The sequence below is a fragment of the Pseudonaja textilis genome, chromosome 2, assembly GCF_049901715.1.
Source record: "Pseudonaja textilis isolate UNSWEBS1 chromosome 2, rPseTex1.2, whole genome shotgun sequence".
Classification (NCBI taxonomy): domain Eukaryota; kingdom Metazoa; phylum Chordata; class Lepidosauria; order Squamata; family Elapidae; genus Pseudonaja; species Pseudonaja textilis.
The window spans coordinates 48,412,723-48,440,318 of record NC_141991.1 but is presented as its reverse complement, the minus strand read 5'-3'; the positions used below and the strand labels follow the sequence as shown (position 1 = coordinate 48,440,318).

The 27,596-nt window shown below is 36.9% G+C and overlaps 1 protein-coding gene across 1 annotated transcript in view; it reads left to right on the top strand.

Moving 5' to 3' along the window:
- Positions 1-27,596, top strand: part of COL7A1 (collagen type VII alpha 1 chain) — a 127,679-nt gene that overhangs the window by 54,473 nt on the left and 45,610 nt on the right. Inside the window, exons 43-75 of the mRNA XM_087923796.1 lie at positions 481-540; positions 1,738-1,773; positions 2,204-2,248; positions 2,704-2,739; positions 3,315-3,359; positions 4,259-4,294; positions 4,948-4,983; positions 5,331-5,363; positions 5,636-5,707; positions 6,355-6,414; positions 6,845-6,880; positions 7,508-7,588; positions 8,637-8,672; positions 8,811-8,855; positions 9,656-9,727; positions 9,818-9,862; positions 11,159-11,185; positions 11,273-11,315; positions 14,428-14,507; positions 15,066-15,101; positions 15,247-15,282; positions 15,599-15,679; positions 16,149-16,184; positions 16,423-16,494; positions 17,641-17,685; positions 17,885-17,920; positions 18,953-18,988; positions 22,791-22,895; positions 24,122-24,157; positions 25,101-25,136; positions 25,940-25,987; positions 26,498-26,533; positions 26,906-27,037. Of these exons, the coding sequence (XP_087779922.1) occupies positions 481-540; positions 1,738-1,773; positions 2,204-2,248; positions 2,704-2,739; positions 3,315-3,359; positions 4,259-4,294; positions 4,948-4,983; positions 5,331-5,363; positions 5,636-5,707; positions 6,355-6,414; positions 6,845-6,880; positions 7,508-7,588; positions 8,637-8,672; positions 8,811-8,855; positions 9,656-9,727; positions 9,818-9,862; positions 11,159-11,185; positions 11,273-11,315; positions 14,428-14,507; positions 15,066-15,101; positions 15,247-15,282; positions 15,599-15,679; positions 16,149-16,184; positions 16,423-16,494; positions 17,641-17,685; positions 17,885-17,920; positions 18,953-18,988; positions 22,791-22,895; positions 24,122-24,157; positions 25,101-25,136; positions 25,940-25,987; positions 26,498-26,533; positions 26,906-27,037 (1,695 nt within the window). The remainder of the gene's footprint in view (positions 1-480; positions 541-1,737; positions 1,774-2,203; positions 2,249-2,703; positions 2,740-3,314; positions 3,360-4,258; positions 4,295-4,947; positions 4,984-5,330; positions 5,364-5,635; positions 5,708-6,354; positions 6,415-6,844; positions 6,881-7,507; positions 7,589-8,636; positions 8,673-8,810; positions 8,856-9,655; positions 9,728-9,817; positions 9,863-11,158; positions 11,186-11,272; positions 11,316-14,427; positions 14,508-15,065; positions 15,102-15,246; positions 15,283-15,598; positions 15,680-16,148; positions 16,185-16,422; positions 16,495-17,640; positions 17,686-17,884; positions 17,921-18,952; positions 18,989-22,790; positions 22,896-24,121; positions 24,158-25,100; positions 25,137-25,939; positions 25,988-26,497; positions 26,534-26,905; positions 27,038-27,596) is intronic.

The following is a 27,596-nucleotide window of genomic DNA, read 5'->3' as shown; positions in this document are numbered from 1 at the left end:
TGGTTGTAAGTTGTGGTGGTCGTAAGTTGAAGCATCATGAGATCAGGCCCATTTTTTTGACTTTTTTTTTTTGCATCCATTGGGTGCTTTTTGCCCCAAATTGGAAATAAATGCAAAAAAAACCCACTGTAAGACAGTTCAGTTGACTGTGTGACTCTGTAAATGACTGTAAAGGTGAGCCAGTTTGCAAAGCGCCCAAAATGTGATCACGTGATGATAGATGTCTGTGTGGCTGTCATAATTTTGAAAACAGGTTGTAAGTAGTTCTGGGGAGTCCATCGTAACTTCAAACGGCTATTAAGCAGTCATGCATAAGTCAAGGACTACCTGCAGAGGTTGTGCATCTGAGTGTATGAATCCAGAATTATGCTGATACAGATTAATTTGAGCTGGAAATTCTGTAGATTTCACTTCCTGCTTTTAACCAGCAAACTTCCTTAAGTTTATTATGGGTGGCCACTGCTTTGCTTTATGTTAAAGGGAGATGGAGAAGAAGGTTTTCCTGGACTTCCTGGACGTACTGGAGACCCTGGAGATCGGGTGAGTTTTTAGAGAAAAAAGTTCTCTCTTAATGTTCTTAAGAGCCTATCAAGCAGAAACCATTTCAACTTAAATTTAAATGAGTAAACTTAATAAAGATTAGCTGGACTAGCTTTGTACTGCCTAGTATTTAATATTTATGTGAAAAACTATTGTTTGTCATCCAAAACTTTGAAATTAAATTCCATCAATCTGTTCATGACACTCAGTAATATTGCTTCTTGCCATTTAAGTTTAAGAAAGCAGCTGGGGTCCTTATGGGTTGTCTAAGTATATTATAATAAATAGAAACTAAGATGGGGGGGGGAATTAAAGGGTGGAAAATTAGCCCTGTCCAAATGTGATTTCAAACCCTGAAAATCGGTATGCCATGTGGGAATGTTCTTTGATCTTCAACTTGCACAATTGTGCTACTCGTTACTATTTCTGAACAAATTAGAATTTGCCTTAAGTGTTCATGTCTCATGTCATAGATCAAGATTAAAATGCTTCAAGGTATTGTAAATACCTGTAAATGGGACTATCCTAAAATTTCTTGTTTTCACCTATCAGAAGCATATTATGCTCATGTTAGAGATTGTAGGTTATGCACATGTACACATACCCGTGTGTGTGTGTGGGGGGGGCGGAGTGTATATATACATGTGCTCGTTCATTCATTCATTAAAGGTTAAATTAAGTTGTTGAGTTTAATCTTCAAAATCCAAAAATATTCATGATCTAAATTACTGAGAGATACCTTTCTTGTTATGAATTTGTCCTGCACTTAAAAACTTCCCTGAGAAGATTTCTTACCTTTTAAAATATCTCTAATCCAATCAAAGATACTCTCTAATTTTTCAGCATTTTTCCATGGCTGGTAATATAGTGGTGAACAACAGGAGTCATTTTCTTACGTTGCATTCATTTGTCTGAATTAAAAAAATATTAATTGTTTGATTATGTATTATGTTTTATCTTTCATTTGCCGCCCAAAGTTCCATTAATGAATAGGTGGCTATATAAACTTGTTAAATCAATTTAATAATAATATGGACAGTAAACCAACACCAAAATTTACTATTTACTGTACATCATTGTTACAAAGTTTTTATTAACTGAATTTTAAAAGAATGGTTAAATTAGTTCCAAGAGAACAATGTATATTAGATTGTTCACTAATCCCCCAAACAAAAATGTTGTTACTGTTGTCTTTAGGGCCCCAGAGGACCTCCAGGTGAACCTGGGATCAAGGTAGGTGTTGCTCAAATTCCAGTGCTGCATTTAGACTTGGAAGACTAAGCCCATAACACACTTCCAAATAAGAAAGGTGACCACCACTGTTGATGTCATTAATGTCTATACTGAATGAGATAAACATTGTTCACACAGATCTTCTGTCTGTATGGGCAATGGGCAATTGTATACATTTCATTTTTACTTTTGATAGTACACATTTCTGGGGAAATTTTCTGCAGAAGGTTCAGCCAAATGCACTAAAAGGGAGATCTGTTTGTTTATTTGTTTCTTCATAGGAAACTTTTGTTCCTTCTGTGGATGAGATTAGAGAGCCCTTATAAATAAACATTTAATTTACAGCTATTATTTTTGTCCCTTTGTGAATTATTTGTACCTGTTGGTACTTCTAATACTGATTTTGGTTTCCCCCGTCCCCCCGTAATAGGGAGACCGTGGACTGCCTGGTGCACTTGGGCCATCAGGAGAGAAGGTAAGGTTTGGGTGGAGCAATGCTGTGAACGAAATCTCTGTTAATGATGGAAGATTGCATGCAAGTGGTTTGGATCAAGTTTTCAAACCAAGGACCAACTTGTATATGTGTGAATTACATAACTTGATGTTTCTAATTTCTTATATAACAATTCATGGTTAATGTAGTTACCATCATTTTACAGTGAAGTCAAATGCACTGTTGGCATCCAGAGAGATTTTTATATATTCTCTGAAATTTTTATGAACTGGAGTACCTAGAATGTAATTTAGGATTTATCTTCAGATCCATCCTTAATGTAAAAAAGGGTTTCATTTGGATTCAGAGTTTTTCTGAATGAGCAAAATAGGAAAGTATAAAGCTCAATAAAGCCATTGCTGTGAGATGCTTTTTATGGAAACAAAATGCATTTTGCCTGATATGTACCTTTTACAAAATTTTCTTTACTCTTCTAGGGAGACCGTGGATTGCCTGGTCCTGAAGGAGAGAAGGTGTGTGTGTGTGTGTGTGTGTGTTCATTCTGAATTGACCATATTATATCAAAAGAAAAAGATATAGGATTCCTGCAGATTTTACTCCGCCAGTCATTGCCAACTATAGGGGGTAGTGCTGATTTCTGTTTCAAGGCCATTGAGCCAGTACTGTCTGAAGATATTTCGGGGGCCAGCATGATGTCACAGATTGCTGTTACCTTTCCAAAGTGGTATCTATTTATCTACTTGCATTTGCATGCTTTCAAACTGCTAGGTTGGCAGGAGCTGGGGAGAGCATGGGAACCCACCCCATCACATCATGTGCCGTTCAGATCTCAAACTAGACTGCCAGCTTTCCAGGCAAACCTCTGAGCCACCGCATTGTCCCATATTATATCAAGGAATAACCTAATCCAACAGTAATTTGGATATGTTTCTCTGGAAAAAAAACAGCATGGTCTAACAGCTAAAAATTAAAATTTGGACTAAGAAAGCTTTGCTTCTAAGTCTAAATTATCTGACAGGTTTGTTCAGATGATAAAATTAGGAATATTTCACATAAACTACATGTTTACAGTACTTTTTCATTTTAGGGAGAACAAGGTCCTTCAGGCCGTCCTGGTCCACCTGGCAGAGATGTAAGTGTGAGAGTTTTTAAAATCTCAATATCTCATAATTCTGTAAAATCTAGACATAAATCAACAATTTTTCTATTTCTGGGGGACAGTAGTGTTGAATAAATTTTGGTCTTATTGGTCAAATATTGTCTATCTGAGAACAATTCTCCTATCTCTCTTTTTGAGTGCAATAGTTCAAAGATAATTTGGCGAGTCTGAAAAGAAGCAACTTGAGAAAAGGTTAGAAAAAGGATAAAACATGTGGAATTGTGTCTTGATTTGCTGTACTGAAAATTGACTCTATTCTTTGGAATAAGGGGATCTATTGGCAAATGATAGTGAAATATTATGAGTTGTAATGGAGAAGTAAAAGACGGACAAAGTTTTTTTCTGCAAACTTTTTTTCTCCCCAGATTCTTCAAGCATGTTTTGCTGTTTCAGAGGAAAAATATGTGGGGACCTAGAATGATTTCCAAAAGGAATCAGTGATTTGTAGGGAGGGTTAACAAACTTTTACTTTATACTTCTCCAGTTCATCCTCCTCTTTCCCATCTGTTGCAGCTTCTCAGTAGAAATGTAGGTTTCTTGATCTAGGTTCATCTGAAATCTGAATATTCAAGGCCAAACCGAAAAGAATTATTTCCCACCATAAGGGACATCCAAAAAGTAATCTTAATGCTGCAGTTCAGTTGTGCAATAATAAAAATATATGAATCCCTTTGAATCTTCTCATTACTCAGGTATACTTTTTCCTGCCTATATTATCCCTCAATAAGGATTCTTCTTAATGTTGGTCAATAATTCACCTTTATTCACCTAACTGACTTCAAGAACTCCTCCTGTTACTGCTGCCTAGTATGAGATCCATGGTTATTCTGAATAAATAACCCTTCCCCCCTCCCACTTTATTTTTCAAATAGGGCATACAAGGACCATCGGGGCCACGAGGAGAACAAGTAAGGATTCTTAAGCCTATGGCAAATGCTCTAATTTATATTGGGAATATGTTTGCACAGCAGGGTTCTTGAATCTGAAAGTAATTAGTGATGTAACCTGCCATTCCCATTTATGTAGGAACAATATTAATAGTTGAATCCTTGCATTGCTTTTGACTATTTCTGTTTATATTAATACTAATTTCCAGTTCTTATTATTATGAAATTGGCTCCGATTTTATCAGTCATTTGGAATACTGGCATACTTATCTGGCGAGCCACAAATTGTGCAAGTCTGACCTATAGAGCTCTGAATGGCTGGTGTGTAGGTGTGATGAAAACAGTTCACAACACATTCCTGTATCCAGAGCTTACTGAAATGGAAATTAATATGAAGTGGCCTGTTCCCCCACAACAATTTCATATACTATGGGCTCAATGAAATTCTACTCTCGGATTCTTGAGAGTCCAGTTTATTGATCACAACTCCCAGTTTTACTCCCAATAAAACTAAGGTGTGGTCTTATAGTGAGCGAAGGGAGTGAAGGTCCAATACTTTGCCTGATGTTATGAGCTTAAAGTCATCAGTGGAGATCAATAGTGGTAAGTCCTTGCGGTAAGCTTAAACAATTTGGGCTGCCCTAACAAGTTTCCTGTGTCATTTTTTGCCACAGGGAGAGAGAGGAGAACCTGGTATACCCGGTCTGCCGGTAAGTGCCCCATTGTAATCAGCCATCATAAATATCATAAACAGCTAGAGTGGGTAAAACACCGTTCATCTTCATCCTAGTTTTTTCTTTTTCTTTTTCTGGTTGCTTAATGCCTGGTCTAGAAAAGACTATATTTCTTCTTCATCTGGCCAAGTCAGCTATGGAGAACTTCATTATCCATCTGTCCTGGCATAGTTACGTTCATACAATTATGGAACGTAACTGTATAACATTCATACAACCCTATCTATTGTAACAATTGATAGGAAGTGCCTTTTTGCAAGTTTGCATTTCTGGAATATGATCTGGAAAGGTCTCGGCAAATATCTTTTTTATATTTCTTCTAGGCATCCAGCCTTTCTGGAATTAAAGGAGACAAGGTAACTGCACAGGAACAAATCTCTTGTTACAGATGTAAGGAATACACAGTTTAGATTACACTATTTTAATTAATATTAGTTGTAGCAGGGGAATTGGTTTAAAGAAACGATTTCACAGGACTATTGTGGCTCTCTTTTTCTAGGAGTTTCATTTTGTAATTTGATTTAATAAGAAAAAGCAATGCTCAACTTAAATGTGTCACATGGGAAGTAGGAATATTGTCATGCCACTATGGAACATTGACATTGTGATTCTGTTTTTCCCTTTTCAGGGAGAAAGAGGTCTTATAGGACCTGAAGGTCCACCTGGACTTAAAGGAGATGCTGGGGACAAAGGAGAACGTGTGAGTACTTAAGGTTATGGTTAGATATCATAATATATTGATTATGATAATGCAGCCTGATAAAATGATCAATGCAACCCTGAAATAAGATGGGTGGCCAATTTATTTTATAAATAAAATAAATAAATAAATAAAGTTTAATTTTTCCTGCTGAACAGCAAGCTAGGATGTTAATTGCTTCGATTTCTGTTAAGGCTTGTTTTCACTTTTAGATATAGCCTGATATTATTACCTTGTAGGACTATCTGCCTTGGAGAGCAAAAGTGAGGACCAGGCTAAGATGGCTGTGAAAGTTACTGTTGGCTTCATTATTAGAATGGGATGGTGGTTCTTCTTTGATAGAAATGGGGAATATATTTCTTCTTTCCAAATACGGCCTTCAGACTCACCTGCTAAAAAAGAATCTCTCATGCCATTTCGCCAGATCTTTCACCAGACATATTTCAGGTCACTGATGAATACCCCCCACCCCCTCCAAATACTCTTTGTGGTTCAATTTCTTTTCATTGCAGAACATTTTCCAGATCTTCTCAATATTTGTGATCTTAAAGATGATAGCTTAGTAATAATGATGGATATGCATATACATATATGAATATAAGACATCCTTTTAAGTCTTTCTATTCCATGTTTTTTTTTTTATTCAGGGACCTCCTGGTCTTAGTGTCCCTGGCCCACCTGGCCCAAAAGGAGAACAAGGAGAAAATGTGAGTCCTAAATTCATGCCGATGGTACATCTTTAAGGCTCTGGCAGTCTCCCTTTTTTCATTCAGAAAGGGAAGGGAACCCTGTAGAATAGACCACTAGACTCCCTAGTTACATTTCAATTTAATGAGCTGACATAAGTGCAAGGCTTTGGCTCCTAGCTCCATCAGGTCTAATAAAAGAAGGCTCAAGTATCACTTGTCTTTGTACAAATAGTAGATATGGGCCCAGTCTCTCTGTGCATTCACTACAGAATGCAGAGCAATGTATGTACCCTTGCAGCTACTAACAGGTAATAAAGCTCTGCTAGTTTTTTTTATGGAGTATTTCTTAGTCCTTGTCTAAAAGTGATTTGCAACAAGCTTTCTTATGCAGTTTTCCTGACTTAATCATTTGACTCACAATAATTATCAGTTTTCTTTTTTCTTTCAGGGAATTACAGGACTGGCTGGCAAAACTGGCCCAAAGGTGATTATTGTGCATTGGAGGAAGGGAAGAAAAGGACACTGATTTGGGCTCTGGGCCAGGTGGGTGGGTCTTACATGGGTATGGTAATGATACATAACCAGTCTTGGGTAGGTGGACAGTTTGGGAGTGTTCTTCAAGTCGTTGCTAATGGAGAGGCACAGATTTTAGCAGCAACCAGACACATTACACTCATTGGTGGGATTCAAATTTTTTTACTACCGGTTCTGTGGGCCTGTCTTGGTGGGGATGACAGGGGAAGGATACTGTAAAATCTCCAATCAGAGGTGGTATTTGCCGGTTCTCTGACCTACTCAAAATTTCCGCTACAAGTTCTCCAGAATTGCTCACAACCTGCTGGATAACACCTCTGATTACACTCTCTGGCTTCTGCATCAGTTATAGGTCTGGCTGAATGCATTGGATTTCCTTCAGCATAGACTTTTGGTAAACTATTGGAAGGTGTTTTGGTGGGGCTGCTACTTTCTATCAGTAATTAGATAGTAATCAAAGTGGGAGTAGAAGGTTTCCCAACTTATTTCCCAGAATGTTAGTCATTAGATTTAGTTTTCTTCAGAATTTTTCTGTATTTACTTAATTTTTCCCCCTTGGGATGATTCACTTCCTTAGGGTGATCCAGGAGAGCCAGGGGAGAGGGGAGAGTCAGGAAGAACAGGTCCCGCAGGACCAACTGGCCCACGAGGAAAAGAGGTAAGAAAAGGAAGAACCCTACCATTTCTTGGATTTGGCATGTAGACAACATAAATATTTACTTATAAACTCCTACTGTCTCTATATTTCTAACTGTTGTATCAGTAGTACTGTAGCTATAAATATTCTTCAGTTAGAATGGTGATCCAATGGATTCCATCATAAATCTTATCGACTAACATAATTGATTGAGAGTACCCCAATCATGTCTAATATCAGAACTGATAAAGCTGCAAAGACACAACATCCATAGAAACCTTTAAGAGTGTGCCATCACAATATTAGCATATCACCTTTGAGCATCACCTCACTAGTGATCTCAAAACTGGATTGATTTCTTCTCAGGTCGCCGGAATATAGTCTAACTTGTTTAGCAGAACTTACTTCCTGGAAGGTCAGGTTCATTTTCCTAGGCATACATGAAGCTGGATGGCCATTTACAGATAGTCCTTGACTTACAACCACAATTGAGCCCAAAATTTATGTTGTTAAGCGAAACAGTTGCTCAGTGAGTTTTGCTCCATTTTAAGACCTTTCTTGCTACACTTGTTAAGTGAATCACTGCAGTTGTTAAGTTAGTAATGTTGTAAAGCGAATTTTGCTTCCCCATTGACTTTGCATGTCAGAAGGTTGCAAAAGGGGATCCTGGAACACTGCAACCATCATAAATATGAGTCAGTTGCCAAGCATCTGAATTTTGATCACATGACCATGGGGAAGCTGCAGTGGTTGCAAGTGTGAAAAATGGTCTTAAGTCACTTTTTTCAGTGCTTTTGTAACTTTGTACGGTCACTAAATGAACTGTTGTAAGTTGAAGACTACTTGTATAAGAAATGCTGCAGCTGCATCCTGCATGTAAAAGATTGCATGAAATAATTTCCATCCCATGGACCTGCAGAAAGAGATGCCAAAAGTGAATTTGTAACAAGTATTTTTCTTTTGACATGCTAACATGTCAGATTGCAATGTTAGGGCACTAAGTATATTCAGACACAGAGTGTATGATAGAAGCAATGGTCGGATGTAATCTTTCTGCTGTGGATTTTAGGGTGAAAGAGGTGACAAAGGAGAGGAAGGAATCCCTGTAAGTAATTGTCCCAATTTCTCTATTATCCACTCTGGCGCTCTATTTTGTTTTGTTTATTTTATTTTATTCTTTTATTTATTTTATTACTTTACACTTTACTTTGACTTTTATTTTACTTCCTTCTTTTTTCCATAGGGTGAACCAGGCTTGACTGGGAAACCTGGAGAAAAAGGTCCGCGGGTAAGTATTGCAGAAGCACAACCCAAGAATTTCTGTTAAAATGAGAAAAGAAAATATAGTGTTGTAGATGCACAGAGGTTGGATAGCAATGCATTACTGCAGTGCATGGGGCTGCCTTTGGAGGCCATTTGGAAATTATAATTTTGAACTGATTATGTATCCTGAGTCTGAGTTCAAATATCACACTTAATACTTTATGTATTAAACTGCCAGGCATCTTTTCAGTTTGGCAGTACAGTAAATGAATGACTTTTCTTGTTGTTGCCTGAGCCTGAGCCAGAAACTAAAGAATACTTTCCTCCTCTAAAGTTCTTCTCTGCATCTAGCTTGAAAGGGTGATTTGCATCAGCAGTATGGATTGGCATTGCTCACAGGGGCTAAACCCGTAGACTGTCAGGTGCAAAGTATCAGGGCCGTACCTTAAGTTGCAGTTCAAAAAAGATTTATTGCTCAAGCCTATACACAGGAATCCAGTCAACTCACAGTCAATACTAAATTGGCACTACATTACAGTTAATAGAATTCAGAGTGTGTGTGTGAATTTGGATTGTTTCTGACAATGTAATGACTCCAGATTGATTATTCTCTTAACTCCACTACATGGCTCTGCTTCTGCTTCTCCTACATAGACTGAAAGTTTATTATAATGTGCTAGTCCCACAATCTTGTATACAGTTGGAGCATTTTCTAGCATTATTTTTTCAAGTCCCATCCTTGACCAGCCAATTCCAAGAAAAGATGTCTCCACGTATGGAATTATCAGATTCTACAGATTCTTCATTTCTATTTTTATTACATAGGGTCCTCCAGGCACTAGAGGCCTTCCTGGTGAGAAGGGAGACCAGGGTGACCCAGGTGAAGATGGGAGAAATGTAAGAGCTCATTCCCATTTTCAAGTGCCATTGCAGAATTTGACTGCCAAAGCCTTGCCCAGTTTACAAAAATGTTCTTTTCTTTTATAGGGCAGCCCTGGACCATCAGGGTTGAAGGGTGATCGAGGGAGTCCCGTAAGTCATCATGCCACTTTCAAGGAACTTTTTTTCTTACTGAAGTTTGTTCTTCCCAGTCTAAATCTATTTGGTCTCCAGGTTGCTATATATTGAAACTGACCACAAATATAGAACCAGCCTATTGAGGGTAGCAGTAGTGTTTTTCTTTTAACCAGGATGCAAGGAGTGAAGCTACAAGTTGGAAGCAAGTGATTCCCAGGCAGGAAAGGACTGTTTGATAATAGAGATATTTAAGCAGGTATAAAAAATAGAACTCTGCAAATTGAGAAGATGTTTCACTCAGAAGCACAAAGCCCCTCTGCATCCATCCTTGAAAGCATGAGGTACAAGGGCAAGAATTCCTTTCTATTGGGCAAGGCATAAGTAAAGCTTTGTGACCCTCAAAGCATATCTCTCAGATGCCCACTCCCTGCTGAGAAACCCCCAGCTCCATGCACCCATCCAAAGTGCAGGAGTTTAGAGCATGAAAGAGGGAAAGATAGGATCATATACACCTACTTCTTCTCTACCACAATAGAAAAAAGCTCCTTCTCTGCAGATACCTAGTAATCATCCAGATCTTTGTAACCCAGGTATGGTATATGCTTATTCTAGTTCACACAAAATGTGGAGGAAAACAAAAGATAGGGTGTCACCAGCAATAATCCCTGGCCTAGGTTCCAAGAGCCGTGGTAGCACAGTGATTAGAGTGAAGTACTGCAGGCTACTTCTGCTGACTGCCAGCTGCCTGCAATTTAGCAGTTTGGATCTCACCGGCTCAAGATTGACTCAGCCTTCCATCCTTCAGAGATCGGTAAAATGACGACCCAGATTGTTGGGGGCAATAGGCTGACTCTGTAAACCACTTAGAGAGGGCTATAAAGCACTGTAGAGCGATATATAAATCTAAGTGCTATTGCTATTCCTATTCCAAGGGCTCTGTAGCACCTACTTCTGTGAAGTGACAGCTGACCCAGAAGTCACAGAGGAGGAAGTAGTAGAGGTAGATATACTGTAACAGTGCTTACCTATCCATCCAAGCTGCTCTTTTTTGTGCCTTCTCTGGGGTTCCTGTTCTTGGTTTACTATGTTTGAATTGCAGATACCTGGGCAATCACTATAAATTGCAGAAAAGAGATACTTCAGGAATGCCTCCAGTGATTTGTGGATGCCAAATAAGAACTAACTACCTTTCAATTTATTAAATGTGTATAATGCCATCCATAAGGAAAAAAAGAAACATATTACAAGCACTATAAAATTCTCACTTCTTATTTTAATCATTGCTGCTTCCTTGTCCCCTTTTTTCTGCAGGGAGAGCCAGGTCCTCCAGGCCAAACTGTGAGTGCCATATTTTTGTTTCCAGTATGTTGTTTTAAACTTTGATTCTCCATATTCCTGATGTACTATTTCATTTCTGGTCTACAGGTTGGTGTGGGACCTGGAGAAGGAGGGCAAAAAGGTGAAAAGGTAATCCTGCTATAAAGTCCCAACGTGGGTTGTATTTCATCTTTTATTACCACTTGTTAAGTAAGCAATTCCTACAACACTGAATTTACTTTTACAATTCTTCTGACTAAGCACTCATCCTATCATCCCATCTCAAAACTGACTATAATAGCATTAGCAGAAGCACAGTCTTATACACAGCTGTTTTTGCTTCTTTCAATACACTTTCATCCCACACAATAGCCCACGTACTGCCTGCTCTCTTCCGATCAGTTTTGTACATCTTACAGTGTCTTCATCCCCTGGCTTTTCTTGAATAAACATTCTAAGAGGGAATTCAGACTCAGCCACTGTGCCTAGTTTCTCATTGTCTGTGTATAGCTTGCAATTATTCATGTTAGTATTTTCCTTGCCCAAAACAATATTGGTCTTTAGTGGGATTAATTCTCAGATCCATGCCTCTCACTTTTTAGATTATTTGGATTCATTTTCTTGACATGTCTTGTCATTTTTAGTAACTTTGATGACTTAGGTAAAGCCTGGATTTGTTTTGTTACAATTTTTCCTTTTCACCATGATGTCTTCTGTTTTTGGGTAGCTTGATGTAAATGTTATGATGCTTAGAGTGTCGTGATTGTTTAATTATGCACAGGGGGCAGTAAAATAGTCAAAATTGGCTAGCAGAGTAAAATAAAATAGAATATGAAGAAAACAAATAGAACAGAATAAAATAAAACATAGAGCAACTGGGTTGTCCTGTCGGCTCATTGGTGCCATTTTCCTGCTCCTCTTGTTACTGCCTCGTTATAACCTATTATTTGCCTCAAATTATCTAGATTCACTACAGAACAGTCTTGTCTCTATACATAACTAAGTGTACATTTACATCTCCAAGCGCAGACTTCTAATGTTGCCACAAGCATTCCTCATACATTCCTCAGAAATATATTTAATATATTGTTTAAATATATTAAACAACATCATGAACTTAATCTGGGCTCAATATTGATTGATTTTTTAAGCATTCTATTTATTCTCATACTTGGGAATATGTTTCCTTTCTATAATATACCATTCTTAATCACTTCCAATGAACAAAAATTGTATGTTTTTACATTTCTCAGTGATTTGCTAAAGATCAAAACTATGGTCAGCACTGTCAACAAAAGCTGCACTGCACTTTTGAAATTTTGTTCCTTGTCACTTCATACACTTTAGATCACAATTCTACCGTATGCCTTCCCAGACAGCACACTTGGTCAATTAATTCCCATGTGGTTTGTCTGTGCACTCTGCTACTTTTATTTTGTATAAGGAAAGGAAAATGACATTCTTCCAATCATCAGGCAAAGTTCCAGACTTCATATGTAGATTGCACAAATAACACAGCTACTCCAGAAGCAAAAAAAAATCCACATTTTAATCTTTCTCCAATTATATCATCATTTTTCAATATTCTCATGGCATTTATTACTTACTTTGCATCATATCTATATCTATCTCAAGTACAAATGTTTATAGCATCTCAGTTCCTTTCTTCTGGGTATAGCTATCATTCCTATGCAAATCTCTCTAATACCCTTCCCGCATTATTCTACTTCAATTTTATACTAAATTACTTTTAGGATAAAACCTCATCACAATTTTTGAGACTTCTTAATTAGTCATCTTTCCCCACGTGTAAAAAAAATACATTTCCAACAAAACATTCATGCATTTTAATTATTTTAATGTTAACCATTTCTTGCTCATTTTGATTATATTCTTTGCAAAAGTGTATGTATTTTTATTTATTCATTTATTATTTTAAGTTCAATTTCATCAATTTCATAGCAATGCTAGGCAGCTTGTAAATAAAAAAATTAAAAGACAATAAAATGTATCAAGAAGGGAAAAAAAGCCATTTTTCTCTTATCATAATTTCTGGCAGTAATCATTTTCTCATGTGTATTCTTTCTCATCCATGACCCTGTCACCTCATTTTTCTACCAAGCATGTAATATAATTCTTTGTATTTTGTTGCAAGCAGCTTCCTCATCTTCTTTTGCTTCATTCACTACCAACACATTCTGTTTGAGAGATTAAATTATTTTCCTGGAGGACTCTTCCTTCCTCTTCTTGCAATCATTCTATATTTACTCATTTCTTTTATTTCTTTCTTTTCTTTGCTTACCCATTTTTCCTAAGATCCACTTTTTACATAACCAAAAGATGGCCAACCCCATATTCAAAAATTCTCATCACTGTTTCCTTCACTGATTCACCTGGTCTTCCATCATAACGAATGAGATCAGTCGTGCTTTTAGATTTATAGTCATTCATTTGCCATTAATAGACTTGAGAACATATTTGAAACCAACATTTTTCTAAACTACGGTAATTCCTTGTGCCTGGTTCCTTTTACTTTTTTATACTCTTTCATCTCATTCACATCCATGCATTTGTGTCACCCATAGAATACAGTATATATTCCTCTAGCTCATATTTATTCAGAACTCTGCATAATTTTTTCCAAAATTAATCAAAAGTTCTTTCCATACACACTGTTCATTTGAGTATGATGTGTAACTGCTACCAACCATAGATTCCTACTTTTGTGCATATCTGTACTAATCTACACGACACCATTTTACCATTTCTCAAATTCTTTTTAATTATTTCATTTATCTTTGCTTCCCTGTAGTGATCAACTCCACAAAATCAGATAACTTTCATTCAGTTTTATTACAAATGGGAGAGAAATATCCCAGTGTGGAGTGACCTTTCCAGCATATCTGGCATGCTATTCTGAGAAAATATTATTCATTTTCTCAAGCTGGACATTCTTATGTATTCCTATCATAACTCACTTTATGTACCAGTTTTCTGAATCTAAATTAGTTCTAGCATTTTAAAATAATATTTTAATTCTTTTTCTGCACTCCTGCTTAATTTGCGATATTAGGTATTTTTCTTCACCTGCTGAAGGAATTTAATAAAATCTGCCCATTTGTGTAAAAATGCATTTAATGCCATGTCTAGTTTGGGCCTCAGAAAAATTGGGATTCTTTACATACGTCAAAATTAGTTTCTGTACTTCAGCTTATAAAAAATAAAACTACTTGTGTGCTAGTTTGTCTTTTTCCATTTTAGGGGGGAGCCAGGAGACCCTGGAGAGGATGGCATGAAAGGAACAAAAGGAGAAGTTGGTTTACCTGGCCTACCAGGAGAGAGGGTAGGATTCCAGTTGTTACACTGCATCTTTCAAGAAGGAAATCTGGCGCCTGCTTCAGCTGTTCTAGTCATGCAGTTAAACATGGAGGGAAGGCATGTGGGGGCACATTGGCACTTTTAATCCTTCCCTCTTTCTAGCATAAGTCCAGGATTTGAGATGGAGGTAAGCTTTTGAAACAGATAATCTTCTCTGGTATTGAAAGAATTTCTTGTGATTGAAAATAATCATAATCAGGCTTCAAACTCAAATAGGCAGAGTAAGCCCTCTGCTTCTGAAACTCACAGAAAAGAATCCACTCATTAGGAAAGGTGGATATGCTGGTAAGTGTCAATGCGCTCTCAAGGCAGCGCGTCACTCTCTCCTGCAGTGAGAGAATGAAACATGAAGAGCACAAGAAGAAATCATGGCTTGACCAAGTCCTTTGCAGTATGAACAGTAGTAAGGGGAGACGGGAAGAGGTTTTGGGAAGGCTTGTAAGACTACAGTTCAGGAAACTGGTATCAACCATTCCTTTTCTATAAGAGAATTGCAGAGACATCTTTATCCCCTCTCTTCCAGGGAATTGAAGGTCCCAGAGGGGTCCCTGGAGTTCGTGTGAGTCTTTTTTCCGCCCACTTTTCATAAGTTTCAGAAGGGAATGTAATGCTGTAGCTTCCTGTGGGATTACGGAATAACAGAAGGCCCAGTCTGCATAACCATTTTTTTACTTAGATGGTCTGTCAACTGTCTCATTTTGCAGGGTGACCCTGGAGACCGAGGCCCAGTAGGAGAGAAGGTAAGAGTTCTGATTTTGTCATTTACTAGAAGAGATGATGGAAGAAAAGACACTGGCGAAAGCCATGAAATCCCACCAAATATTTTGATAAAGCTACAAGACCTGATATTTTCATACAGAATTTAGAGAGAAGCTTCAGTTTTTTTCTTTCTTGAAAAACAAAACAAAACAAAACAAAGTAGCTTCCAATGGATAAAAGTGGATTATGTATGAATTATTAAATGGCCCGTCTCCATTGTCTCATGAGCAGTAATGTGTAATCCCCACAGTTCCTACTTGTTTTCTCATGCACTTATTCATTTAATTTTTTCTTCAGGGGGATCGAGGTCCTCCAGGCCTGGATGGTCGGAATGGCATGGATGGAAAACCTGGACAAATAGGCCCTTTAGGCCAAAGAGTAAGTCTGATACTTGGTGCCTTCAGGTATATCAGGACTACAGCTTAGATTTAACAGCTGTTAAGTCATGATGCATTCCTCTTAGCAAAGTCAGCTGTTTATGGGAAGTTGCTGCTAAGTCCAAAAAAGTATTTTGTACTGATAGCAATGCTCACAATAATGGAGTCACACTGAGGATCATCTTGTTCATTCCAAAATATAAAAATTAATTATCATTGGTCTTTACTGGAGCATGCTCATTGATTTTATATATGCAAGTTTTACTCTCATGGCATTATTTATTAAGCAGAACAATATAAAGAAAGGATGTCTTAGGTACTACTGTACAAATGTTTATGTAGATTTTATGAGATCATCACTATAGCCATTTGTCACCTAGAAAAAAGGAAGTAAAACAACCTCAATGGCATGAGCGCAAGGCACAGTTCAATGCCTGACTCCTGATTGCATCCTTGCTTTATTTGCTTAGGGTGATCCAGGAAAGCAGGGTGACCCTGGTCGAGATGTAAGTATAAAAAACAACAACACTGACCTCTGACAAGCCTAAATAAGATGAGCGGTTATTTTCTTCTTGTTTAATTGATTTCTGAGTAATCTGCTTAGGTAGCATTCTTTCTTATATTGAGGAGTTGGCACATTTTCTATCCTAGATAACTAAATTTGGCTACCATGTATATCTTTAGAAGAGGAGGGTTTCTATTTTATTCTGCATATCCACAACAGTCTTTTTTTTAAAAAAACAGGGCTTGCAAGGTCTTCGTGGAGAGCAAGGTCCTCCTGGAGCAATTGGCCCACCGGGATCTCCAGGACCGCCTGTAAGTGAAATGGATTAAAAGACTGATGTGCATCCACTACCCATATGCAACATATGGGGCTGAAAGCCAATATCCATATTTTCCAGTAGGAGCATTTGTTACGTGGGTGGTCATGTCTGTGTTTATCACCACAGCTGGCCTCTGCTATTGGGTAAATTGCACAGATCTAGTGAATCAACATTCAGTTGACTACAAATAAAGGCAAATTGATTAGCCCACAACTGTATATACTATACAATACCTACAATACCTCGGCCATGAAATGTTTGTTACTTACTTTATGTATTTTATTTTGTCAGGCGATTATAAGATAATAGGTATAAGTATAAACATAGTTATGAATACATGAAATGGATACATATAAGAAAAATAAAAAGAAACAATAGGACAGGGACGGTAGGCACATTGGTGAGCTTATGCACGTTCTTGCACTTTCCTTGCTATCTAGACCCATATAGAAATTTAAGACACATATTAGTTAAGTTTTCCATTTCTGCTTTTTAAATTTTAAAAATATTTAGGTTGACAAATATAGCAAGATTAGTTAATAGAGAGTAATCTTGGGCTAAAGTGATTAATAATTAAATTGTATTCAATGCTGCATTCATGTGGTGATTTTGGCAATTGAATTCCCATCTACCAATTTAGGCTTACAATTTAAAAGGATGCAACACACACACACACACACACACACACACAAAGAAAATCTGGGATAAGGAAGAAGAAAAATAGAAACTGCACCAATTAAGGTATTAATACTATATAGATTTTATAATGTCTGTGGGTAATTAGCCACATGGAAAGTTGTCTCGTCATCTAGAATTCAACAAAGTCGTAGAGAAAGGAAAGTCCAAAATGGCTGCACTGTCAACCAGTTTTCTGTTTTGTGGTCCCATGGAACAGCTGCTGGGTGAGAGTTTTGCAGAAAGACAGAACCTGATAAAGCTGACTTGTCAACAAGAATCTAACTGAATTTCTCTTCACTTGAGTTTACTTCACTAATCCTTGGTTGCAACAAAGTCATATATTCTGTATGGATTCATCCATCTTGTGTGTTCCTTGCTCCCTGTGCAATTCTACAGGCCTGTTGCTGTCAAGCTGGTAAAAGCTCTCTTAGCTGGCTGATTTCCACCATTTCTTTTCCAGGGCAAACCTGGTGAAGATGGCAAACCTGGGCTGAATGGGAGGAATGTGAGTTTGGGATCTGATCCCTCTGACCTGCTAGAAGTGGGGCTTTAGGTCTGACTGGCAAGGCCTGTATTGGGGTGGGAATAAAGGGAATTATTAAAATGTGCTATTTTCTTTCATTCTTCTAATAGTAAGGAGTATCACAGCATATGCTTCTAAACTAATCTGAAATACAAATGTGAATAACATGTTTACTTTCCAGGGAGAAGATGGGATCTCGGGAGAAGATGGGAGAAAGGTATTTCTTCTTACATACTTCCAGCATTTCAGCCAAACTTCTATCTCTTAACTAGAGATTAGAACCAAATTCCTTAAGAAAGGTCCCTGATCACCTCCCTATTTTACTAATAGATTTGGGCTATGTTTAAATTTAGAAAATGCCATCAGAGGCACCATCTATATTTCTTGTTTTTCCAAGAGCAATATACCAATCCAAATAAGCCTTTCTCTGGGAAAACTGTTCTTAATTCCACCAGCACCCAAAAAGAAAATAGGAATATTCTTTAGGAATTCCAGTCTCGATTTCGTTCCCTGTCTCACTTCATTTTCCTTCCAACATTGAGCCAACATTTTACACTTGGCATATTCTGTCTTTGTTGCCCTTTCCTAAAAATAAATAAATATTTTTGTAAGTGTTGAGCAGGCCAAGAAATTAGCTTAGGTACCAGTCGAGAGACATAGGAGAATAATTCTTTTGCCAGCCAAGAACCAGCAAATCTAAGAGAGACCTAATTTTGCTTTCTGTCATAGCTTAAGTTGAATAGCAGATCATTGTAGATGATTTCTTCATAAGTGGTCATTAGAAGACAAGAGTCATTAGAATGTGTTCTATTAGGCAATGAAACATTAAGGAATTCACTCAGCAACATCTACGTTAAACCATTTGGCTCACAGCAGTATCCAGAAAGTAGTCCATTTTATTGATTTCTATCTCATTAGAGGAGTGTAACAGAAAAGTCCTCTCATATTCCTTTTAAGGCCATAGTTCCCCTATAGCAGGGGTGTCAAACTCATAGCCCGTAGCTGGATGCATCACGTGCTGGCCACCCCCGGTTTAGCAAAGGGGAAAAAAGTCACATTATGTCACATGATAATGTTGGATGTCGTGAGTGTGACACCCATGTCCTATAGGGTTAGGTGACTATCCTTGAATGGTGGTAAAATTCAGTGTGATGAATGTTTTAGGATCCAAGAAAACTTTGCTATTTATCTATAAGAACACTCCAGGATGCATACAAATACCGTTCTGGTTTTTTTAAAATGTGTTTAGGGAGAGAAAGGTGAATCTGGAACACCTGGCAAAGAAGTAAGTACTTTTCCATAATAATGAGTTTTCTTCACAAGTTTGTTTTTGCCTTTATTCTGTGTGTGTGTGTGTGTGCGTGTGTGTGTGTGTGTGTATACAGCTGCCCTACATAAGAGGTACTACAGACAAAATCAGTAAGATACTACACAGGCATCATATCAAGACTTCCTTCAAGGGAAGTTCCAGTTTGCAGCGCTTCGGGGCAGGCAGGAATCCACGATCGTGTGCGGTTTCTGCCTGCGCTCACCGCTGGAGTGCCCCGAGCCAGTAGAGGTGGTGAAGACAGGGGAGACCTGGCAGGGTCAAGGGGAGCCACACCTCTCCTCCTCAGCTGTCTAAAGTCCCTTTTCTGAAGGCGGTAAGAGCGGCGGTCAGAAATGGCCGCCTCAAAGAAGCACTCAGCCGGAAAAGAAAGTGCAAGAGAAAGTTAAGAAGTGAAAGTTTTTCGCTGACCGGGACAAAAAGCAACAATTAAGGTACTCTGGAATTTAAATTTTGCAAAAGATACATCGCTCCCAAAGAAGAGTCGGAAGCAGCGAACGAAAGTGAAAAGGGAAAGTTTTTTTTGTTCACTCTCCTTCCTAATGTTGACAGTGAACAGAAATGAATGAGAAATCGGAAAAACCCACTTTGGCATCAATAGGTAATTAAACTGGATAATTAAATGTCAAGGGGATAATAAGGATTTCTGAACACTAAAAAAAACCAACTTTTTTTTCTTGCTGTAAGTGGGAAGGGAGAGGAAAAGAATAAGAGCATGATTCGGAAGGAGGAGACTGCCTAGAACTTAAAAGAATCTGATTAAATACTAACAAGACTTCTAAAAGATACATTTTAACTGGAATTTTGTAACTAAACAGTAACCCCAGAAAGAGAAAGTGAAAAAAGAAGAAAGTGTCAAAAGAAACAGCTTGTGTGTATTTGGATTGTTTGGTGACTTTGAGACTTTTGGAAATTATATTTGAATGACTAAAAACACTTGGGTGGTTGTTTGGAAAAAAAATTTTTTTACACTGGCATCACTTGTGGATGAACTGAAAATGGAATTTAAAAAATACAAAGAAGAGGAACAAGAAGGGAAGGGCTCTCTTGGCTCTCTTTTTCAATTCTTAGAAATGGCGACTGTACCTATGAGAAACTACAAGAAAGGACTGTGCAGCAAGAGGATTGGGACAAAGAAGAAGCCATCTTTAATGGCTCTAGGAAAGAAAGCGGAAAGGAGGAAAAGAAAATGGAGATTTTAAGATCTAAAAAAACAACCAAAAAAGGGAAAAATAAGGTGAAAAGTGGATATAATGTTAGAAAACAACAGAAAGGGGGAATACAGAAGAGGGAAATGGAGGTGGAGAGACAAGGGGGTAAAAAGGGCAGAGAGAAGAAGCAAGAGAGGAAGGAAGGGATGAGAAGCTTCAAAGGTGTGGAGCAAGATGTAAAGAAACAGGACTTATTTAGAGATAATGGGTAAAAACTTAACTGAAAAAGTGATTCTGCAAAGGTACATAAGATTGTATTATTATATTTGTATTAGAAATAATGTTAGAAAATTGGAAACAACCTGTGATTAAAAAGTGGGATAAAATACTCAGTGTAATTCAGTGAAACTTTTGTGAACAAAAGGAAAGAAATGAAATAAACCAGAGAATTGAATTAGGAAGGAATGGGAACATTTTAATGACACGATGTTTTAAAATATAAGTGAAGTGGGGGGGAAATAATTATGGAATGTTTATAAGTGTTCCCATAGAAGTATGATACTTATTTGAAAAGTAATGTGTAAAATGTTTAAGATTTAAATGAATATTAATATTAATGATAGATTTGAATTAGTATGGATTGTTTTAATTATATTATATATTTATAATTTTTTCTCTTTTTAAAATATAGTGTGTAACTTTAGAACGTACTAAGCAGAATCCAAATGGAAGTTATGTATTATACTAAGTATTATAAATTTAGGGGAAAGAGATAAAGGCGTCATACTCCAATCAGTAATTACAGGAGAAATTTTGTTTAAAGAGAAAAGATAATAGGCAGCTGGAAACAGGACAGACAAAGAATATAAGCATAATGATCTGAATTGAGATGAGATGAATAAAATAAAATGTAGAATGGTAATAAGATATGGAATGGTATATAAAATGAGCATGAATTTGAATTTGTGTCTGTACGAAGAGATGTAATCCGGGACCAAGCTGCTTTCAAAAAAGATGTTTTATGTTTTGTTTGTTTGTGTTTGTTTTTGAAAATCAATTAAATTTGTTTTTTAAAAAAAGACTGCCTTCAAAACAGACAGAAATATAGCAGCCATCCTAAGAAACCCCAAAGATAAAATTGACCTGGAAAACCAAGGCATATATGAAGTCTCCTGCGCATCATGCCCTGCCACATACATCAGACAGACCAATAGAAGAATAAGTACCCACCTGGATGAACACAAAAATGCAGTAAAAAAGCTGGAACACACTTCATCATTTGTCCAACACATGAAAGCCACAGGTCATAGCATCGACTTCAATGGCACCAAAACCCTAGCCACTATAGAAAACCCCAGCTACAGAATTATCAGAGAAGCCATAGAGATTGAAAAAAGACCTGAAAGCATGAATAGAAGAAATGACTCCACCAGACTGTCAATTATCTGGAAGCCTGCACTCACAAACAAAAAAATCCACAAGCCAAGCAAACACCTGGGCACAAACAGATCCCCCTGATATCTCCAGCTCAAACACACCCCAACCAGGCACCCAGATGAAACCTAGCTTCCTAATAAATGATAGCCATCTGTTTACTTGCACTGAAAGCCTCCAATACAGGAAACACAATGTTGCCAGCCAATCAAGACAAAAAAATGCTACAAAACAAACAGAAGATATTAGAAACACCGATCAAGCAGAACACAGCAAACTCCAAGACCAATAAACACAGACCAAGACTCCCAACCAATCAGGATGAAGAAAAAAACCATTCTAACACAGCAGTAGGCTAGCACCAAATTTAAAACAGAAATGGCTGTGAAAGCCTGATTCACAGACGAACACTATACAGAAGCCTGATGATGGCAGATGAGATTCTACCGAAACATTGCTACAAGTTTAAAAGTATAACTATAATGACGTGGGAGAATACCCAAGCAAAGCTGAATACCATACATATAGATAACCGCGAAAACTTAAGAAAACATATATATATATATATGTATATGTATATATACATACATACCTACGTACATACATACATACATACTGTTTCACAGTAAAACATATGGAGGTTTGTGCGCACAGAAAATGCTATGCATGCAGAGAACCGTGCTAGATTCTGATATAATTCTCCTGTAAGTTGTGAGTAGGGAGAGATTTATCTTCACCACTTCAATTCTCACAGCTTGCTTCTTCCCAATCTGTGAGAATTGACACATGGGTGAAGTTTAGGGTAAAAAAAATCTCTAGTCAACTTGCCTAGTCTATAAATTGTTCTTTCATGCAAGCATTTTAGAAAAGGAGAATTAGATTTAAGGTATAGGGCTTTATAAAGTCATAAGTATATAGGCTACCAAGAAAAGAAAAACGGGTAATATTCAGAAACATGGGTGTGGGGAGACCTCTAGCAAGTTATTAGAGCCCACAAATTCTCTGCAGAGAAGAATTTACAACGAAGTCCTTGATGTCTCCTGTTAAAAGGAGAAAACAAGGTTGGATAAGATCCTTGGCTCAGATTCTACAAAGCTGTTGCCAGTTTTGAAAAGGCCACAAGAAAGCTCCCTACACACGATATCTAACTATGTTTGTCTCTCTTTTTTTGACAGGGTCCCGAGGGTGTTAAAGGAGAGAGAGGAGCAAGTGGACCTCCAGGGCCTCCAGGACCATCAGGTGTTCCCGGCATGCCTGGACAAGTTGGTCCACCAGGCCAGGTAATTTCTTCCTCCTGCAGAATCTACAATAGGAAAAGATAAATTGCAATAGATTATGAACATTAAGCCTCAGCAAAAACTAGCTTGAAGATGGATAAAGGCTGAAATTCATTATGGGGAGTGTGTGCATGAATATGCAAAAAGGAAAGAAAAACACAGAACTGAAATTGAAAAGCCAGTGAGAGAAGTTGAAACAACACAAAGTAAAAAAAAGGCTTTGGAGCAGAATAATTTGCATCTACATGCATACATATATAAGCAAAGAAAAACGTAAACCTTTTAAGTATGCATTTTAACATTTATGTTTAGAATCGTATTTATATAATGAAGGACAACGTATTAAAATATTGCTCATATAATCAGTAATTAGTATATTGAATAAACCTATTTTTTCATTTAGAGCTTTTCAAACCTTTTTATTGCTGAATTAGGTTTTTTTAAGCACAGCAATTTTCTACATTGTTAATATCACTAATCCTCTAGAAGAAGTTACCTTTGAAGTGTTCTGCAACAGCAAGCTTATCACACAAGAACAGGAAATGGATGAATGCTTATATTGTATCAATATTTATTTATTAGGAAAAAGTGGCAATAAGCCAACAAGCCGGCTTTGGAATCAAAAATAGTTAGATCTTTTATCAAAGTTCTCCCCAATATTTTCAAAAGTTTTCAAATTAATTGGGCATTGCCAATGAAAATGATAATGAATACAAATACATTTTACAGCAATATAATTTATCAAATTTGTAGTTACTATGATGCAGTTTAAATAGATTGTAACCCCATCCCTTTTCTTCACAGGAACTGTCCTGTGGACTTGGTATGAAAATAATTATATGCCCCCCCCCCCAAATCATCATTAGATCTCATGGGAATCAATCAAAATCTCATTATCTTTTCAAGAGAACCATTTGTAATTAATGAAATAATTTTTGTGAGAATTAATAGTAAATAAATATGCATTGCATTAAACAGGAAGAATTTAGATTTCCAGAAATCAGTTTGAAACAATTCTTGGTGAATTTTGTTTTGGTTTTGCCAAAGGATTCCTTTGAAATGGTCATACAGAATGTTTATTTAAAGTGTTCCTGGTATTGCTCATGTGGTTTGTTGTTATCTTGAGTTTTCTATCCTTGCTTAGTGGCTATTTAGCAAACATGTTGGTTGGTCTCAATAGGATAAGTATCTCTTTCTAGTTCTCTAATAATACATTTTGCTATTTTCAGAGCTTGCCCGGCCTCCCTGGAATATCAGGCCCCAAGGTAAGCAAAAATCTACTACACATTGTATCACATCAGTAGAATTGTAAAAAAACAAAAACAAAACCAAAGTGCACCTCATAAATTCAGTCTGGACTATGCCAAAATCTGTTTAACATTCAACAAAATTAAAACAATTTACTTCATTTTTTTGTGGCAATACCTACAATAGAAATTACAAAATAAATATTGACAGTTGCTTATTATTTATTTCAATTCATAAGACTGTTCATCTTTATCTCAGCAAATAACAGATAAAAACATAAAACAATAATATCACCATAAATGCAAATTAGTAACCAGATCAAAATATATAGAAGTATCAATGCAAGCATCTTGCAGATTGGACCACATTTCCAACCCCAATACGTATCTATTTTTTATAAATCTAGATTGAATTATAGATGGTATTACCATACTTGCAGATAAACTGAGAATTTTAGGTTCCGCTTATTCATAATGATATACAAAAAGGAATACTTTTTAAAAGCACCTGTATATACTCATGGATAAGCCAAAAGAAAATATCATGAAAAACATGCTACTGTGAGTAAGCCAATTGTGAAAATTTTAAATGAAATCTGTTCTTGAAAAGATTATTTATTGATGCGAAATATTAAAATAAATGATTTTTTTTCAGAATATATTGACAAAAAAACCTTGAGGGTTGATTTATCCATGGGTGGGACATTTTTCCATGGAATTTTGGTTAAAAATTTGAGGGTTGGCTTATGCTTGGATGGACTCATTAAAGAATGTTCAGTATATGGTAGTTTTTGTGAATTCCTGAAAAACTTGAATATTTTAGCATCCACATTAAGCAGATATATTGATCTATACCTTTCACATCTTGGGAGGTCTTCCTCAATCTTTAATATCTTCAAGAGCAGAACTGAATTTCTTTGTAATTGTCAGCTCAGTGACTCCTCATCCTATTCTGTTTCAGGGAGACAGAGGAGAACCTGGATTCAAAGGAGAGCAGGTAGGCATTTCTCCCCAGGAATTTAACCATTCAAAATCAATTATTTCTAGAGCTTTGAAACTCATTATGGAGGATTTCATGACACAAAATTTGGTCTAATAGGAATCTCATTTTATTAACTATGAATATGACTTTCACTGAGCCCATCTCTCCTTTCTTTTAGTTATTTAATAATGAGATCTTCAGTGAGGTTTGATAGAACCTAAAGCACAGTAGGATCAGGTAATATTGTGTGGCACAATTATTAGCAGATCAATGGCCACTGATAGGAATCGTCCATTGCTTATGCCAGGTGTACCCTGCATTTGGAAAGCTCCCCGAGTTATCATCTAACATAGCAATCCTAATATATTAGTAATTCATACAGTATGCCAGAGATCTCTGCATTTGTGCATTCCAGTGGTTGGTTTCTGATCTGTTTTATCACTATGATGAAAAAGACCTTGGAAGACAACGATTCTGGAGTGTAACCCAGTGATTAATTTGGAAATTGCTGTAACAGTAATAGCATACTGAAACTTTCCATAAGAAATTAGTCAAATGATTTACTTCATCCCTGCCATCAATAAAAAGGACTGACAAGATACTGTAGAAGATTTTCTAAAACACTGTGGATGGTGTCCTTGCCTCTTGGATCTCTGATCTCTGTTTCTAATCTGAGAAAACATCTGCCTTTCTACTGTCCTTTAACTCTGATTGCCAAGGTTCTGCTTCAGAAGTGTATAGTCTATGGCAAAATCCAGATGTACACCCTGTCATTTGGACTATTTTCATTCTAATTTTTTATTTTAACTTTCCTTCAGGGGAGAAATGGTGAACCTGGGCCACGTGGTGAACCTGGGACAGCATCAGTGAGTGAGCAAAAGTATTATTTCAATTTTTCATCTTGAAAGCCTAGGAAGGAAAATTTACTCCTGCAAAAGTTTATTAATCAATCAATTTTATTACAGTCATAGACCAGCTTTCCCTGTGAAAATTTAAACTGAGAAGAATGAATAATTTTATCCTGGGAACATGGCTTGGATCATGGATAAAAAATATTCCTACTACTGAATGTTTGGTCAGGATTTTATTAAAATATTTATAAAATATTTAAGGGATTTATAAGACAGGTAAATTATTGAATAAAAAGTTGTTGGAGTAACAGAGCTATCAGAGTTTGCTAATCAGGAGTGTTATTTCTCAAGAACATGGGCATGACATTAAAATGATCTCTTAAATTTGGACTGAGTACAAGGAAAGATCCTAGCCTACATAAGGCAATTGTCATCTGATTCCATTATGTTTGATGTTTATTTCCGATGGTCTATTTTAATTTTATTTTATTTTTTGCTCATGGATCCCCATTTCTGTTTGTCTAGAATGTTGAACGTGCCCTAGAAGCACATGGTATTAAGGTAGGAATTCGGTTTACATCCTCCATCTTATTTCTGTTCTGTACATATCACTGTCCCTCCCTCAGAACCCCCAGCTGGCTCTGTAAGTGAACATCTAGAAAGAGATTTGCTTCCAGCCTGTATATATGTATAAATGACCACTTGAACAAGTTGTTTTGGAATTCTGATAGCCAAAGTAACATAACATATATAGAGTTTAAAGTAAAGTATGAGAATCTTTATGTCTGAGCTAAATTCCCTCAGTGCCATAATGACATTGAATTGAGTTGGAGCCATCATTCTCTCTCATTTTTAAATAAGTTCAAGGAACGTTAGTTTATAAATGTTTGCATTTTAGATTGTGTTCAGTGATTCTTCTTTACTTCCTCATAGATTTCCCTACTTCGAGAGATCACTGGTGCTTATGACGGCAGCTCAGATCAGCTACTACCTGTCCCTGACCGCCGGAGAGGACTGAAGGGTGAGAAAGGAGAGCCAGGAGACAGAGGGCCACCAGGGAAGGAGGTAAGGTTGAGTTTTTAATACATAAGTATTAAGTGTATACTTTGTAGTTCTTTTTAGTCTAGTTTGGAAAAGTTCTTCACACATATATAAACAAAACTCTAAACTCTATACATGATATTTTCTTGAATACTGTGTCCTGAACCCAAATACCATAGTGATGATGTAGACGAATGGATTCAACATTGATTAATGCTTATATATTAGTATTCCTATAGAATTATTTAGAAAAAGTTCATTAAAAGTGGGGCAGAGACCCCAGGCAACCAATCCACTACTTTCCTAAATGTCTAAATTCTGTGATAAAAGGCCAGTTTTCAGTTGAGGCTCTCAGATATGAATTGCAATGTTTGAATAATAAAATATAAAATAGTAAGTTGCAGTACAGCAGACCTGGGTGACTTCTGTGAAGTTGTAACTCAGCTTCTGTGGAAGGCAGCAAAGTTTTTTCATGAAGATGGGTGTGCCTGAAAGTTTCCATGATTTGGGTAAGTGTTAAGAAATAGGAAAAGCAAACTTTTAGTATTTGTTGCATCCCAGCAACTAGTTTCCCATAGATGCT